This window comes from Bos indicus x Bos taurus, chromosome 22 (genome assembly GCF_003369695.1).
Source record: "Bos indicus x Bos taurus breed Angus x Brahman F1 hybrid chromosome 22, Bos_hybrid_MaternalHap_v2.0, whole genome shotgun sequence".
Lineage (NCBI taxonomy): Eukaryota > Metazoa > Chordata > Mammalia > Artiodactyla > Bovidae > Bos > Bos indicus x Bos taurus.
In genome coordinates, this window is record NC_040097.1 from 17,132,166 (window position 1) to 17,148,368 (window position 16,203).

The 16,203-nt window shown below is 37.3% G+C and overlaps 1 protein-coding gene and 1 pseudogene across 12 annotated transcripts in view; one reads left to right on the forward strand and one right to left on the reverse strand.

The window, feature by feature from the left end:
* DNAH12 (dynein axonemal heavy chain 12) overlaps positions 1–16,203 on the reverse strand; it is a 192,371-nt gene that overhangs the window by 162,497 nt on the left and 13,671 nt on the right. For 11 of the 12 annotated variants that reach the window (XR_003507718.1, XR_003507719.1, XM_027522275.1 and 8 more), the window contains exons 3-6: positions 16,060–16,156; positions 15,659–15,859; positions 7,312–7,393; positions 7,091–7,117 (exon numbers count right to left, since the gene is read on the reverse strand). Coding sequence is in view for 10 of the 12 variants with exons in the window: in XM_027522275.1 (XP_027378076.1) it covers positions 7,091–7,117; positions 7,312–7,393; positions 15,659–15,828 (279 nt within the window). In the remaining 2 variants the exon portion in view is untranslated. The remainder of the gene's footprint in view (positions 1–7,090; positions 7,118–7,311; positions 7,394–15,658; positions 15,860–16,059; positions 16,157–16,203) is intronic. The other variant, XM_027522273.1, reaches the window with a different exon arrangement.
* On the forward strand, positions 160–612 carry LOC113880325 (annotated as a pseudogene).

The following is a 16,203-nucleotide window of genomic DNA, read 5'->3' on the forward strand; positions in this document are numbered from 1 at the left end:
ACATAGCCACATTGAAAGGAGTATAGAACTAACCAAACTAATTTTTGAACACAGTATTTTGATATATGCCTTCAAGCTAAGTACATAAAACTATAGAGAAATATTGAACTACAGTGAGTAGATTTCTCACATGAGTTAGCAATTTAAAAACTGTTTAGGTGCCGGGTCATCAAGATGTCGTTCCCCAAGTACAAGCCATCGCGCTTGGCCAGCCTACCTACTACCCTCGACCCAGCTGAATACGACATATCTTCTGAAACCCGGAAAGCACAAGCTGAACGGTTGGCCATAAGATCCCGGCTTAAACGGGAGTACCAGCTTCAGTACTACGACCCTAGTCGCCGAGGGGTTATCGAAGATCCTGCCTTGGTTCGTTGGACCTAGGCAAGATCAGCAAATATCTATCCTAATTTCAGACCCAATACCAAGACCTCCCTCTTAGGAGCTCTGTTTGGAATTGGGCCCCTCATCTTCTAGTATTATGTTTTCAAAACTGACAGAGATAGGAAAGAAAAACTTATCCAGGAAGGAAAATTGGATCGAACATTTAACATCTCATATTAAGTCTGACAATGATGTCTATATTGTCCTATTGTTCAAATAAATCAATTAATCATTAAAAAAAATAAAAACTGTTTACCTGTGTTATAGAATTTAGTAAAATAAGTAAATATATTATGGTTCATAAAATTCATGTTTCTGGATGTGAGAAAAGGGAGTAACAAACATGCAAAGAGGGAAGGCCAGAACTCTGTGATTTTGAATTGGAATAGGAGGCATCAGCATAAATTCAAGGCTTTCAAGATAGATGACAGAGGGAAGGATGGATGGGTAGATAGGAAGATAGATAATTTCCTGGCTCTTTCTGTTGAAGGAACCAAGAAGCAACCACATCTCAGTTACATAGTTTACACTTATGCCCCAATTTCTAAATGCCATTCTCTACTAAAAAAGATCCAAGAATCCTTGGAGAAATGACGATTTCAGGATTAGAACAGGAAAAGTACTGTATAAGGCCAGAACATCTTATTGTGTTGATGGGATAAGCTAAAAAGAACATAAGAGGCAACTTGATGTGCTCCCAGTGGCCAAATCTGGGGCAGCTGAACATCAAAATAGACCACAATAACAACACATTAATTCAATAGCTAAAATAAGACTCCATAGTGCACACATACTAAGTTGCTTCAGTTGTGTCCAACTATTTTCGACCCTTTGGACTGTAGCCCACAAGGCTCCTCTATCCATGGAATTCTCCAGGCAAGAATACTGAAGTGGGTAGTCATTCCCTTCTCCGGGAGATCCTCCCAACCCAAGTACTGAACCCACGTCTCTTACATCCCCTGCATTGGCAGGCAGGTTCTTTACCATTAGCTCCACCTGGGAAACCATAGCCCATATACTGATATATAAATGAATGAGTGAAGAAAGAAAAAAGACCAAGTTCTTCCTTAATACAAAATTCCAACTAAAAAATATACAAAGAATGGTGAGAAAATTACTATCTGGCAACCACCATAGAAATCATTGTTGCAGGTAAGAATGTTACTATTATGAGAACAAGTGAATATACAGGAGAATACTTTGTACTCTTTTTACAATTTTTTATAAGTCTGAAATTATTTCAAAATAATAAGTTTTTAAGGAATGGCCTGGTTGGACATTTTTTCACCTAATTTAAATTATTTTTCAATTAGTTGCTTGCTCAAAATTTTTCTAGAGAGTTATTTTCTATGTCTATTCCACTAATACGCTGCTTGATCTTAAAAGTCTTGCAGTGGTCCCCAATCTCTTAACAGACTGACTCTGTCTAGTTATGAAACTGATCTTCTCCTCACTCTTTCTCTTTCCTCTCTCCCTAGGTGACTTCACCTAGTCTCATGACCATAAATATAAACTGTATATATTGATGTGTTCTAAATCTTTATCTCTAGAATTCAGTTCTTTCTGAAATACTCAGAATAGCCAAAAGACATCCCTTCATCTCCTAGTTTCTAATCAGATTAGAAAACAGATCAGAAACTCAGTTTTCAAATATATATTTGATGCTTACAACTGGAATATACATTCTTCCTTCAGCAAAAAGATATCCGATTTTTCTAAGTGAAACTACGTGTTTCAAAGTTTCTTTTGAAAACTTCCTACTTTAGGTCCCCACTGTAGTCTCTTCATACTTCTGTCAAAATACCTGTTGTATTTAATTGAACATAATTATTTATATTTTTTAATTCAATAAGCATTTATTGAGTATTCACTATTGGTACTCAATAACATAGTTGTTAAAGACACAAAGATGTTCAAACAGAAGCAATTTCTAGCCTCAAAACTAGAAAATAGATCATTGTAATACATAAAAAGATCAAGGAAATACCTGAAACAATGTGCTAAGTAAAATAACAAAAATAAGCAGAGTATTAACATAATAGGAGCAAATCAGAAGTCATCTATCCAAACTCATTGGAATAGGTAGACTTCCTGGGGATGATAACTGAGCTGAAGTAGATACAGCCAGGTAAAAGGAAGCATGGATGGTGAGAGGATGTGCCAGGCAAAAGCAGTGTGGTGAGAAATGATATATTTCCTCAAGGATGAATAAGCCAGTCTGTGTTGGTGAAGCATAAGATATGATAGAGAGAGTGGCAAGAGGAGAGGCAAGAGAATAGGTAGGAGTCACATTACAGAAAGCTTTACATGCACATTAAGATTTAATTCTATGGTTACGGGAAGCCAATGATGGTTGCTATAGTCAAGGCAAAAGATGAAGGCCCAATCTAAGGCTAGGGCAAGAAGAGGACTAATTGGAAAAATATTCATAGCATTCAGGGACTAACTATATGGCAGGTGGGCAGTGGGAAAGGGGGAAAAAAGAAGTTAAGACACTGGTGCTTCAGTCATGAGTGAATGGATAAATAGTGATAATTAGAATAAAGAATAAAGGGGAATAGAAGTCTTATGGAAGAAACTGATAAGTTCATTTTTTCTGACGTTGAATTTGAGGTATTTGTGCATCAAAATCTATGGGAGTCATCAAAATATGAAAGGTACTTGAAATAAGAAGAGAATCATCCAGGAAGATTCAAGGAAAGAATAGCAAGCCACAGAGAGACAAGGAAGAGAAATCCATGAAGACGACAGGGAAACAATATTTAGAGAACCAGAAAAATAAGTATAAGGGCATTTAAAAGAAATGAATATTCAGCAGTGTCAAAAAGTCAGCTAGAGGAGAAGGCAATGGCACCCCACTCCAGTACTCTTGCCTGGAAAATCCCATGGACAGAGGAGCCTGGTAGGCTGCAGTCCATGAAGTCGCTAAGAGTTGGATACGACTGAGCATTGAACTGAACTGTTATATCAGCCTGAATAGCCAGCTATGGTCTAAACCAGTCCAGTGTTTTCTCTGTGCTGGGCGCTGTTAGTGTCCAAGAGAGTGTGTTCAGAGAACACAGCTTTTCTGACCTCTTTCTTGAAGTGGTTTCAGTTCCTATTTTTTTCTCTTGTTTCCCAAAGTTGACCTAGATGTAACCTGGGTGTGGTGGGCTGAAACCTTCCTAAGAAGGGTCTATTGACCTAAGGTTTATTTTCTGAAACCCACTGTCCCAAACTGACCTTTTAATTCTCACAATTGTACCTTCCCAAAGTCATCTGTAAAGGGAGTCTATACCGGAGAAGAAGTTCCTTTCAGTAGAGTCAGCTGCCAGCTGCCTGTCCTATGAGGCTGTGGGATTGAGGGTGGATACTGTGGTTTCTGTTGTATGTGTGAAGTGAACAAAATAGTATTTGGTGTGGATTAGTATTGTACTGGAAAGCATAACTTGGGATCCTGGACTGTCACTTGCTCCTTTGTTCTCCATCCCCCCTGAAATGTCTGTGTGCTTCAATAAAACTTTCTTCCTTGTCAAAAAAAAAAAAAAAAGTCAGCTAGAATTGTCACTATTTCTTTTTTAGCCATTCTAACCGGTACATAGTGATTAACTTGTCATAACTTTAATTTACATTTCCCCAATAGTTAATGACATTGAGCACTTGGTGTGCTTATTTGCCATCCATATATCGTCTTTGGTAGAATGTCTCTCCATGTCTTTTACTTATTTTCTAATTGGATTATTTTTATACTGTTTTGAGAGTTCTTAAATATTTTAAATTCAAATCGTTTGTTGGATATGTGATTTGTCAAAAAGTTACTGCAATATGTAGCATGTTTTTTCGTCTTCTTAACAGAGTCTTTCACATAGAATAGTTTTTAATTTTGATGACACATATTGTTGTTGTTTTAGTCACTAAGTCACGTTCTACTCTGCAACCCCATGGATTGTAGCCTGCCAGGTTCCTCTGTCCATGGAATTCTCCAGGCAAGAATACTGGAGTGGGTTGCCATTTTGTTCTCCAGGATGACATATAATTTAGTGCTTTTTCCATGGATTGTGCTATTTAAAATTGAGATATAGTTGATTTACAATATATATTAATTTCAGATATACAACATGATTAAAAAATTTTATAGATTACACTCCGTATAAAGTTTTTATAAAATACTAGCAATATTCCCTGTGCTGTACAATGTATCCTTATAGCTTTTTTATATACAGTAGCTTGTACCTCTTAATCCTCTACCCCTGTCTTGCTCCTCCTCCCTTTCCTCTCCCCACTGGCAACCACTAGTTCGTTCTCTGTATCTGTGACTCTGTTTCTGTTTTGTTATGTTCCTTCGTTTACTTTTGTAGATTCCACATATAAGTGAAAACATACAATATTTATCTTTCTCTGCTTGACTCATTTCACTTGGTGTTGTAAATGGAAATTTTTCATTCTTTTACATGGCTATTGTAAATACTACTACTATGAACATTAGAGTGCATTTATCTTTTTGACTTAGGGTTTTTGTTTTCTTAGGACGTATACCCAGAAATGGAATTGCTGGGTCTCATGGTAGTTCTATTTTTAGTTTTTTGGAGAACCGCCACAGCTTCCCATAGTGGCCACACAAATTTATGTTCCCACCAGCAGTGTACAAATGTTCCCTTTTCTCTACATCCTCACCAACACTGGTTGTTTGTGGTCTTTTTAATGACAGCCATTCTGACAGGTATGACGTGATATCTCATTGTGGTTTTCATTTATATTTCTCTGATGAGTGAACAAATATTGAGCATGTTTTCATGTGCCTATTGGCCATCTGTATGTCTTCTTTGGAAAAACGTCTATTCAGGTCTTCTGCCCATTTTTTAATCAGGCCTTTAAAAATAGTTATTTGTTTGGTGGCATCAGGTCTTAGTTGTGGCATGCGGGCTTAGTTGCCCCACTGCGTGCGGGCTCTTAGTTCTCAGCCCAGGGACTGAACTCGTGTTCCCTGCATTGGAAAGTAGATTCTTAACCATTGGACCAGCAGGGAAGTGCCAGGCTGTTTATTTTTTTGATATCGAGTTATATGAGCTGTTTATATGCATTATCAATCACATAATTTGCAAATATTTTCTCCCATTCAGTAGGAATATTTTCATTTTGTTGATGGTTTTGCCGTGCAGAAGTTTTTAAGTTTAACTAGGACCTATTTATTTTTGCTTTTGCTTTCTTTGCCTTAAGAGACAGATCCTAAAAAATATTGCTGTTATTTATATGAATGAGTGTTCTGCCTATATTATCTTCTAGGAGTTTTATGGTTTCCAGTCTTACATTTAGGTTCTTAATATGAATTGTGCTTTTGATGTCATGTCTAAGAATTCTTTGCCTATTCCTAGATATTCTTCTAAAAGTTTTTTTAATAGTTTTGTTTTACATTTAAATCTATGATCAATTTTTACTTAATTTTTGTTCAAGGTGCAAAGTTTAGGCTGAGGTTTGAAGGTTTTTGTTGTTTATTTCTTTCCTTGTTTTCTTTTTTAATGAGTGTCCAATTGCTTCACTCCATTTGTTGAAAAGATTATCCTTTTTCCATTGAACTGATTTTTTGCACTTCTGTCAGAAACAACTGTTTATAGCTGTCTGGGTCTATTTCTGAGTCATCTATTCTGTTACATTGATAACAAGTATTCAATTATGTAAAAATAAAAGGTTTTTAAAAGTTACCTGGAGGTCTAGGAAGAGAAATATTGGAAAAACATCCTTTCGGTTTGGCAACTAGTGGTCATTAGTGAAATTAGTGATGAAGTGGTGAAGTTCCTAGAAGCCAGATTGCCAAGAGCAGTGGCTTTAAGCATGAATGATTATTTTATACCCAGCTACCTACTTTGGATTGTTAAGACACTAAAGGCAAAAACTGTAGATGAAAAAATGAGGATGTTAAACACATACACCCAAAAATAACTTGCCATTCACCCAGCCTCACATTAAATATTTATAAATGTTTTGGAGTTGTTTTTACTAGGGTTCTTACACCTAGTAAAGGGACAAATCCACAACCAAAGTCTCTAGAAAAGTTGGGAGGCAGAGGGAGGAGAAGAAAACTTTAAAAGACAGAAAAACTTGAAATAGCTAAAATGAGGTTCTTCCAAAGATATGCAGTCGGTAGGAAGGTACCCTTAGTCCTCTATCCTGAGAGGGATATTTAAGGGATTTAGGAAGCCTGTAGCCCCATTTGGGAATATGCTTCATATATTTCTCTTTTGTGTTACCAGCTCCATAACTTTCCATATCCTTTACTGCTAAATAAATTTTACATGTTATCATCTTTGCAACAAGCACGTCACGGTTCCACTTTGTCACCCATGCACTCAGTGTCTTTTTTTTTTTTTAATTTCTATCATCTAGCATGTGAGTAGCACACAACAGATTCTAAATAAGCAGTCATCATTACATCAATATCAGCACAATAAAAACAGAAATGCATTTCCTTTATAACTACCACTTTGAATATTTTTTTCTTTGGGATAAGAACAGAAAATATTTACAATTAATCCTCAAATAATGAATGGCAACAAGAATGTAACTTGTAAAACCTGCATTGTCATCATGACATGCTTGTTCCCTTAGGCAGAGGAAATAATCTGCTTCTAAATTTCTTCTCTAGGATGGAATACAGCAGGTGGTCTTAGAAGGAACTACTTTGTAACAGTTTGAACATTTTCAAAACAAGAAATATAAAAATTCAACTCACTGCTTTCTTTTTAATTTCACTGGTCATCTGTCAAAAGCAAACAAATAAGATATAATTAAATCAAGAAAGTTTTAAAGTAATTTTACCATTTTTAATAAAAGCATAAATAGTTTTAAATATATGCATTATTCTTTAAAAATACTACTTATAGTGAGATTGACTTAAAACAATAGTTAAAATAGTATATCATTACAGTTTTTAAAGAGAAAATATAAACCTACAGTTGGAGGATAATCTGGCTCTGGTGATGAAGGTGTTCTTTTACCCAGTGTTCTGTCTAAATTCCTTTTGGCTCCTTCAATTCTGAAATTTACAGTTAGAAAAATGTATGACTCTCTTGAATATAACATTAAGATATATTAAAACATTATTATTTGAGTATTTTTTCAATTATACTTAAGAGATATTCAAGGGTTCTTTATCTTACTTAATTTTCTATAAAAAATAAATCTCAATTACCATTATCAATGAGTCCTTAATTTTCATATTATTCATGTGTAATATAAAAGGAGACTATAAATAATAGCCCATAATTTTCAATTAGGAGAAGGCAATGGCAGCCCACTCCAGTACTCTTGCCTGGCAAATCCCATGGACCGAGGAGCCTGGTAGGCTGCAGTCCATTGGGTCACTAAGAGTCAGACACGACTGAGCGACTTCAACAACATCACAATTTTTAAGTTAATCTGATATGGGCCCTTATATGTGTTATCTCTATTCAAACGTCACCCTGTCAGAGATTTCCCTTACCCTTTTTACCTATATACCTATATACCCTATATAAGTAACACGTCCTTCACTATCCATCCATTTTATCCTCACTTTCCTTGCTTCGTACTACTTAGCACCATTTGACATATTATGTGTTGTAAACCATTTTATCCATTGCCTTATCCTTGATACCCAGAATAGTATCTGGCACATTATCAGTCAGTTCAGCCACTCAGTCATATCCGACTCTTTGCAATCCCATGGACTGCAATACGCCAGGCCTCCCTGTCCCATCACCAACTCCCGGAGTTTACTCAAACTATGTCCATTGAGTCGGTGATGCCATCCAACCATCTCATCCTCTGTCATCCCCTTCTCCTCCCACCTTCAATCTTTCCCAGCATCAGGATCTTTTCAAATGAGTCAGTTCTTCGCATCAGGTGGTCAAAGTATCGGAGTTTCAGCTTCAGCATCAGTCCTTTCAATGAATATTCAGGACTGATTCCCTTTATATTTGACTGGTTGGATCTCCTTGCAGTCCAAGGGACTCTCAAGAGTCTTCTCTAACACCACAGTTCAAAAGTATCAATTCTTCAGTGCTCAGCTTTCTTCACAGTCCAACTCTCACATCCATACATGACTACTGGAAAAACCATAGCTTTGACTAGACAGACCTTTGTTGGCAAAATAATGTTTCTGCTTTTTAATATGCTGTCTAGGTTAGTCATAACTTTTCTTCCAAGGAGCAAGCGTCTTTTAATTTCATGGCTGCAGTCACCATCTGCAGTGATTTTGGAGCCTAAAAAATAGTCTGTCACTATTTTCCCATCTATTTGTCATGAAGTAATGGGACCAGATGCCAGTTTTCTGAATGTTGAGCTTTAAGCCAACTTTTTCACTCTCCTCTTTTACTTTCATCAAGAGTCTCTTGAGTTCTTCTTTGCTTTCTGCCATAAGGGTGGTGTCATTTGCATATCTGAAGTTATTGATATTTCTCCTGGCAATCTTGATTCCAGCTTGTGCTTCATCCAGCCCACTGTTTCTCATGATGTACTCTGCATACATTAAATAAGCAGGGTAACAATATACAGCCTTGACGTACTCATTTCCCTATTCGGAATCAGTCTGTTGTTTCATGTCCAGTTCTAACTGTTGCTTCCTGACCTCCATACAGATTCCTCAGGACGCAGGTCTGGTATTCCCATCTCTTGAAGAATTTTCCAGTTTGTTGTGATCCACAAAGTCAAAGGCTTTGGTAGAGTCAATAAAACAGAAGTAGATGCTTTTCTGGAACTCTCGTGCTTTTTCAATGATTCAACGGACGTTGGCAATTTGATCTCTGATTCCTCTGCTTTTTCTAAATCCAGCTTGAATATCTGGAAGTTCATGGTTCATGTATTGCTGAAGCCTCGCTTGGAGAATTTTGAGCATTATTTTGCTAGCATGTGAGGTAAGTGCAATTGTGCAGTAGTTTGAACATTCTTTGGCACTGCCTTTCTTTGGGATTGGAATGAAAACTGACTTTTTCCAGTCCAGTGGCCACTGCTGAGTTTTCCAAATTTGCTGGCATATTGAGTGCAACACTTTCACAGCATCATCTTTTAGGATTTGAAATAGCTCAATTGGAATTCCATCACCTCCACTAGCTTTGTTTGGAGTGATGCTTTCTAAGGCCCACTTGACTTCGCATTCCAGGATGGCTGGTTCTAAGTGAGTGATCATACCATCGTGATTATCTGGGTCATGAAGATCTTTTTTGTATAGTTCTTCTGTGTATTCTTACCACCTCTTCTTAATATCTTCTGCTTCTGTTAGGTCCATACCATTTCTTCATTGTGCCCATCTTTGCATGGAACGTTCCCTTTGTATCTCTAATTTTCTTGAAGAGAGCTCTAGTCTTTCCCATTCTATTGTTTTCCTCTATTTCTTTGCACTGATCACTGAGGAAGGCTTTCTTATCTCTCCTTGCTATTCTTTGCAACTCTGCATTCAAATGGGTATATCTTTCCTTATCTCCTTTGCCCTTTTTTTGTTGTTGTTGTTAAATAGATTTATTTATTTATTTTTTTGAGTGCTTTGCTTTTCTTTTCACAGCTATTTGTAAGCCCTCCTCAGACAACCATTTTGCCTTTTTGCATTTCTTTTTCTTGGAGATGGTCTTGATCCCTGGCACATAATAGGTTCTCAATAAATAGTTTTGAATGTAACAATTTATTACCCATAAAATATAACTACTTTAAATGAAATTATATTATCATATAATCCATTCATCTGTCATCAAATAAATACTTACTGAATGTTTATATATGCAAGATATCCTACTAGGCTTTATTAAAATATTGCAGTGAGAAATTTCAAGGAATTTATAAACTAAAAGGGTGGAAGGATAAGATCAGGACACCATATAAAAAGTATGGGCGGGGAGAAGTATGAGACACTGATGGCTCAGAGGAGGGACAAGTTCACTCTACCAGAAGGCATCTATGAGGGCTATGTGAACAAGTTAGCATCTGCTATAAGCTTGAAATGAAGAAGAGGGTCATAGGTGATGCAGTTTTCTTGGGCAGACAGATCTGAACAAAAAAGACCCTAAGAAACAGGGAGACAAGGCATCAATCAAAAGCAAAAACTGAGAATAAGGAGTTGTCCAATCTGCCCAGAAGTTATGGAACAGATGGAGATGAGTTTGCAGAAGCGAACTGGAATATCTAGCTAAGAGTATCAAATAGCAAGCTTTTTAATTTAGTAGACAATGGGGAGTTACTGAGATTTTTTTTAAAGCATCTGAACATATTTAGGAAGACAAATTTACCAGTTTATAAAGGCTAAATACACAAGAAGAGAGGGCCAAAGCAGAAATTATACAAGGAAAAGAAAAGAGACCCAAAAAAGAAGACTGGAGGATGCCAAGCATGACAGGAATGATGAAGAACAATTGAAGGAGGCAAAGCAGTCATGGTCAGAGGCAAAAGGAGATCTGGAAATTGAAGGAAAGGACAACCACCAGAACCACATAAGCCTAAACTAGTAAACGCCATAGATAAATATCTGTTATGCTCACTGCTCTATCCATACCACTTAGTGTCCATCAAGGTCAATAAATATCTGTAGAACGGATGATCAGAATAGTGGATTTGGGAAAGATTCTGCATGTCTAGTTCAGTACCTTATTTGCTGTGTGAATACTCTCAAAAATATCAATCTGTACCCCAGGATGACTGAGGAGAGATGATACTCATCATTTTCTGAGGTAGCCCAACTTATTGCCATATTCTTAGAAACAAATTTCTTATATTGAGCTGTATGCTTTTAACTTCTATACTCTGGAGCTATATATACAAAAAAAAAAAAAAATCACATTCCTCTTCTATATTACCCCTCTCTAAAACTTAGTGATATCTATTCAGTTCCATTGACCATTCCTGTCAGTAAGTTACCATTTATGATGACTATCACATCCTAGGCATTGGCTTCATTGACTATGCTAAAGCCATTAACTGTGTGGATCACAACTAACTGTGGAAAATTCTTAAAGAGATGGGAATACCAGACCACCTTACCTGCCTCCTGAGAAACCTGTATACAGGTCAAGAAGCAACAGTTAGAACCGGACATGGAACAAAGGACTGGGAAAGGAGTTCAAAACTGGGAAAGGAGTACATCAGGGCTGTATATCATCACCCTAATTATTTAACTTATATACAGAGTATATCATGTGAAATGCCAGGCTGGATAAATCACAAGCTGGAACCAAGACTTCTGGGAGAAATATCAACAACCTCAGATATGCATATGATACTACTCTCATGGCAGAAAGTGAAGAGGAACTAAAGAGCCTCTTGATGAGGGTGAAAGAGGTGAGTGAAAAAGATGGCTTAAAATTCAACACATTAAGAAAACTAATATCATGGCATCCAGTCCCATTGCTTCATGGCAAATAGATGGGGAAAAAGTAGAAACAGTGGCAGATTTTCATTTTCTTGGGCTCCAAAATCACTGCAGACAGTGACTGCAGCCATGAAATTAAAAGACACTTGCTCCTTGGAAAAAAAGCTATGACAAACCTAGACAGCGTATTAAAAAGCAGAGGCATCACTTTACCGACAGAGGTCTGTATAGTCAAAGCTATGGTTTTTCCAGTAGTCATGTACAGATGTGACAGTTGGACCATAAAGAAGACTGTGTGCTGAAGAATTGATGCTTTAGAATTTTGGTGCTGGAGAAGACTCCTGAGAGTTCCTTGGACAGAAAGGAGTTCAAACCAGTCAATCCTAAATGCAATCAACCCTGATTATTCATTGGAAGGGCTGATGCTGAAGCTGAAGCTCCAATACTTTGGCCACCTCATGTGAAGAGCCGACTCATTGGAAAAGACTCTGATGCTGGGAAAGATTGAAGGCAAAAGGAGAAGAGGGTGGCAGAGGATGAGATGGTTAAATAGCATCACCGACTCATGAATTTGAGCAAACTCAGAGACAGTGAAGGACAGGGAAGCCTGGCATGCTGCAGTCCATGGGGACACAAAAAGCTGGACACAACCTAGCGACTGAACAGCAACAACAGGCCCTGACTTAAGATTTTATAAGAGTGGATCTCGTTTAACTCTCATAGAAACCCTACAAGACAACCACTATATTCCCATCTTACAGATAGGAAGAATAAGATAAGTAAAGTTACATGACTTGCCAAATTTACATTGCTAATAAGCTGCAGAGATGGAATATGAATGCAGGCCTGTAATGCCAGAGTCTATACTCTTCCCCATTAAACAAGTCAGTTCCCTTCAAATTAAGCAGTTTCAAGACTTCTCACTCTCCTCAGTAGCTATAATGGTTTATCAGTGTCCCTCTTAAAATATAAGCCAAGAATTCCAGATGTTGCTTAACCAGTGCAGAGTGAAAAATTTTCTCTTCCACATTCTAGACATTCTTCATTTATTAAAACAGTATAAGACTGAATTAGATTTCTTGAGTAGCTTCATTTCCCTGTTGAGTCTTATGAAGCCTGACTAAATTAAATTCCAAAGGCTTTCTCACATGGAGTAGAAAACATACTTGGAATATCTTTCTTCCTATTTTCTTTGTTAATTGTCAGGCCAGGCCAGACTTCCCTTTATCTGCCACTATCTCCCTAAGCAGCCTTGCTCTCAGTAATCAATACTTTCAAGGACTTTGCCTTATCCTTTGGTATGCCAGTTGGCACAGGCTACCTTGCACTGTAACAATCCCAACATAAATATGTCTAACTTCCTTGAGCTCTTTATATATAAATACCACTCTTTAATATAGCAATAATTTTCTGGAGTGTGTTTTCTCCTTCTGCTATAAGTAATCAATTTAAAAAGAGCTGAGAAGAATATAAGAAGGAGCCTTTTCACTCCCTGTTTTTCCTCTTTGTGTTAACAATCAAAAGCAGATAAATAAAACTGGATAATTTCAAAGGACTGTGTGAGAGACTACATGTGGTAAAGAAGAGAAATGTTGGTCTGAATCAAGAGGTAGGCAGTGGCCAAGGAAGAAGTGGCTCATCCCTGGAAATCTGAAAAGCGACAGAATAATTTTCTATTTTTGCTCAGTCAAGTGTTCCCGGGACCTGCTCCCAGCAGGGGGCCCAGTTCTGCCCAGGACTCCTTATATCCCACTTTATTCCTGGAACTCTATCCACAGACCTCACCTGATTCTACTCTTCCCCAGGTCCCTGATACTCTAGTGGCATTGACTATTTGTCAGTTCCTAAAACACACTGAAAGCATTTCCATTTCAGGGCTTTCATGCTTGCTACCCCCTTTGCTGGAGTGGTGTTCCTGTGTTTATTAAAATGACAAGCTTCTTACTCTTTAAATCTCTAAATATAATGTCCACAAGACTTACCTGCAATGTTCCTAGAAACACTTTCACTATCCCACTGTTTTATTTCTTCACAGTATCTATTACCATCTAAAGGATTAATATAATCTTTTTATTTTTCATTTTTATTGTGTTTACTATCTGCCTCCTCCCACCAGAATATAAGCTTCTGAGAAGACTACAGTCCTTTATGTTGTGTTCTCTATGGTCTTTCTAGTAACAAGCACAGTGTCTGTGAAACAGTAGATACTTAATATCTGTTAAACAGATGTAAGAGAAATATGTATTATAGAAAGGGTTAAAGCTGCACAAAAGGGATTAGGATAAGGATTTCCAGAGAAGGTGATTCAAAACCTAAGCCTTGAATAAACAGTATAAGTATTCAGGCAGAAAAATAATCTCCGGTGAATAAAATGTGAGGAAACAACTGTGAAATTCCTTTTTCACTAAATGTAAAAAATATAATATATTCATGGAACTTCAAGTAGTTCAATATGACACTCTTGAGATTATTTGAGGAACTCCTTTTTTCTCTAGTCTAAGTCTACTGAAACATTGATCAGAGTCTTAGAAATGAAAGGGGTAAAGGTATCTAACAATATCTATACTACCATTAATATACCTTATACATTTGGATTTAAATGATTAGAAGATTGACTAATAAAAATGTAATTCTAAAGAAGTTATGTGATTAATGGCGGTGATGGTTTAGTTGAAAAGTTGTGTTCAACTTTTGTACCATGGACTGTAGCCCACTCTTGCACCATGGACTGTAACCCACCAGGCTCCTCTGTCCATGGGATTTTCCTGGCAAGAATACTGGAGTAAGTTGCCATGCCCTCCTCCAGGGGATCTTCCAGACCCAGGGATCAAACTCGAGTCTTCTGTGTCTCCTATGCTGCAGGCAGATTCTTTATCTGTTGAGCCGTCAGGGAAGCCCCTAACTTATTTTAACTAGCAACAAAATGATCATAACAATATAACAGAGAGAAAAATGTAGTCAGTTGTGAAAATATATATAAAGGAGGCAGACCAAAAAGGGAAAGAGAATGCAGAAGGATAAGCAGAAATCCACCAGAGAGAAATTCCCTGTTTGTAGTTAAGTGTTAAGTTCAAATCTGACAGGTGAGCTCAATGTCTTTTTCTTATTTATTCCCATAGCCCAGCAGAGTCAGGTACCTAGGGAAATCCCAGTAAATGCTGAATTGACTGAACCATCCTTATCACAGCCTTTGGTAGCTGGTGCCTACATTATCTGTGTTTTTCTGTTCATTTGTTTTTTGGCTTCAGTAGTTTTGGTGAGCGGGCTTAGTACTTGTGGCACACAGGCCTAGTTGCCCTGCAACATGTGAAATCTTCCCAGACTAGGGATCAAACCCATGTCCCCTGCATTGGCAGGCAAATTCTCAACCACTGGAAGACCAGGGAAGTCCCTAAATTAGTTTTAATTTCCACTAAATTGGAAGGGAAAGGGCAGGATGTTAGACTCTATTTTCTTCTGTACAGAAAAAAATTTTAAGTACAAGTAGTTTCAACATGTTTTACTAAGTGTTTGCTCAAGGACAATTAAGAGGCGCAGTTACTTGCTTTTACTTTCAGGGACCAGTATGGTTATCATATATCATAAGGAGGAATAGTGTGGGGTTCAAAGTATGTGAACTCTAGGACTAGACTGTCTGGGTCCAAATCCAAGTTGTGAGAACTTCAGGCAAGTTACTTCTCTGCACCTCGGTTCACTCATCTACAAATAGCAGTAACAACAGTACCCATCTTATAGGGCTGTTGTGAGAAGTATACGTAAAACAATAAAAACAATGCTTAGAATAAACACTGTAAGCACTGTACAACATTTATTCTCATTACTATTACTTTTTCAATTGTTTTCCTAAGTGAATTTGAAGATGGTATTTTGCTCATGAACAACCAAAATAGATAAGACATTTTATGTGTGAAAACACTGATTATTTCACTCAAATTCCAAACAAGGATTATTTACTAATATGCTACTTACACTAACTGATTAATTGTCTTCTGCTGCTCCTTGGATCGTCTGTAACTCAGCAACTTACTCTGTGCTGGTGTGTCAACACCTATGTCTTCAGGGGGACGAACAATGGGAGGTAACTTCAAGTTCAGGGCCTCTTTTTCTGCTGCAATAGCAGCTTTGTTTGGATCTGACATCTTGGTCCCCTAAAGATTAAAATTCTCTGTACTGTGAAGAGAAAAAGTCCATAAAGCCATTATTGTAAAAGCTAGTCTCAATATATTTATAATGTATCTTACATATCAATATCAAAAGTTCTAGGTCTCTTTATATCTTCCTCCCAAGAATGGTAGTTGAGATAAATGGATAGGGATTCCTGTTAGGAGTCCCACCATTCACTGCTGTAAAGAAATGAAGCTGTCACTTGCCTGTGAGTGAGGGCTTCCTCATGGATGAAATTATGAAACTGGATTAGATGCTCTCTAAATATCCTCACAGTTCTGAAATTTTGAGTTCAAATTTTCCCTAAAATGCAAATCACAACAACATAATCCAGCTCTCGAGGTATAATC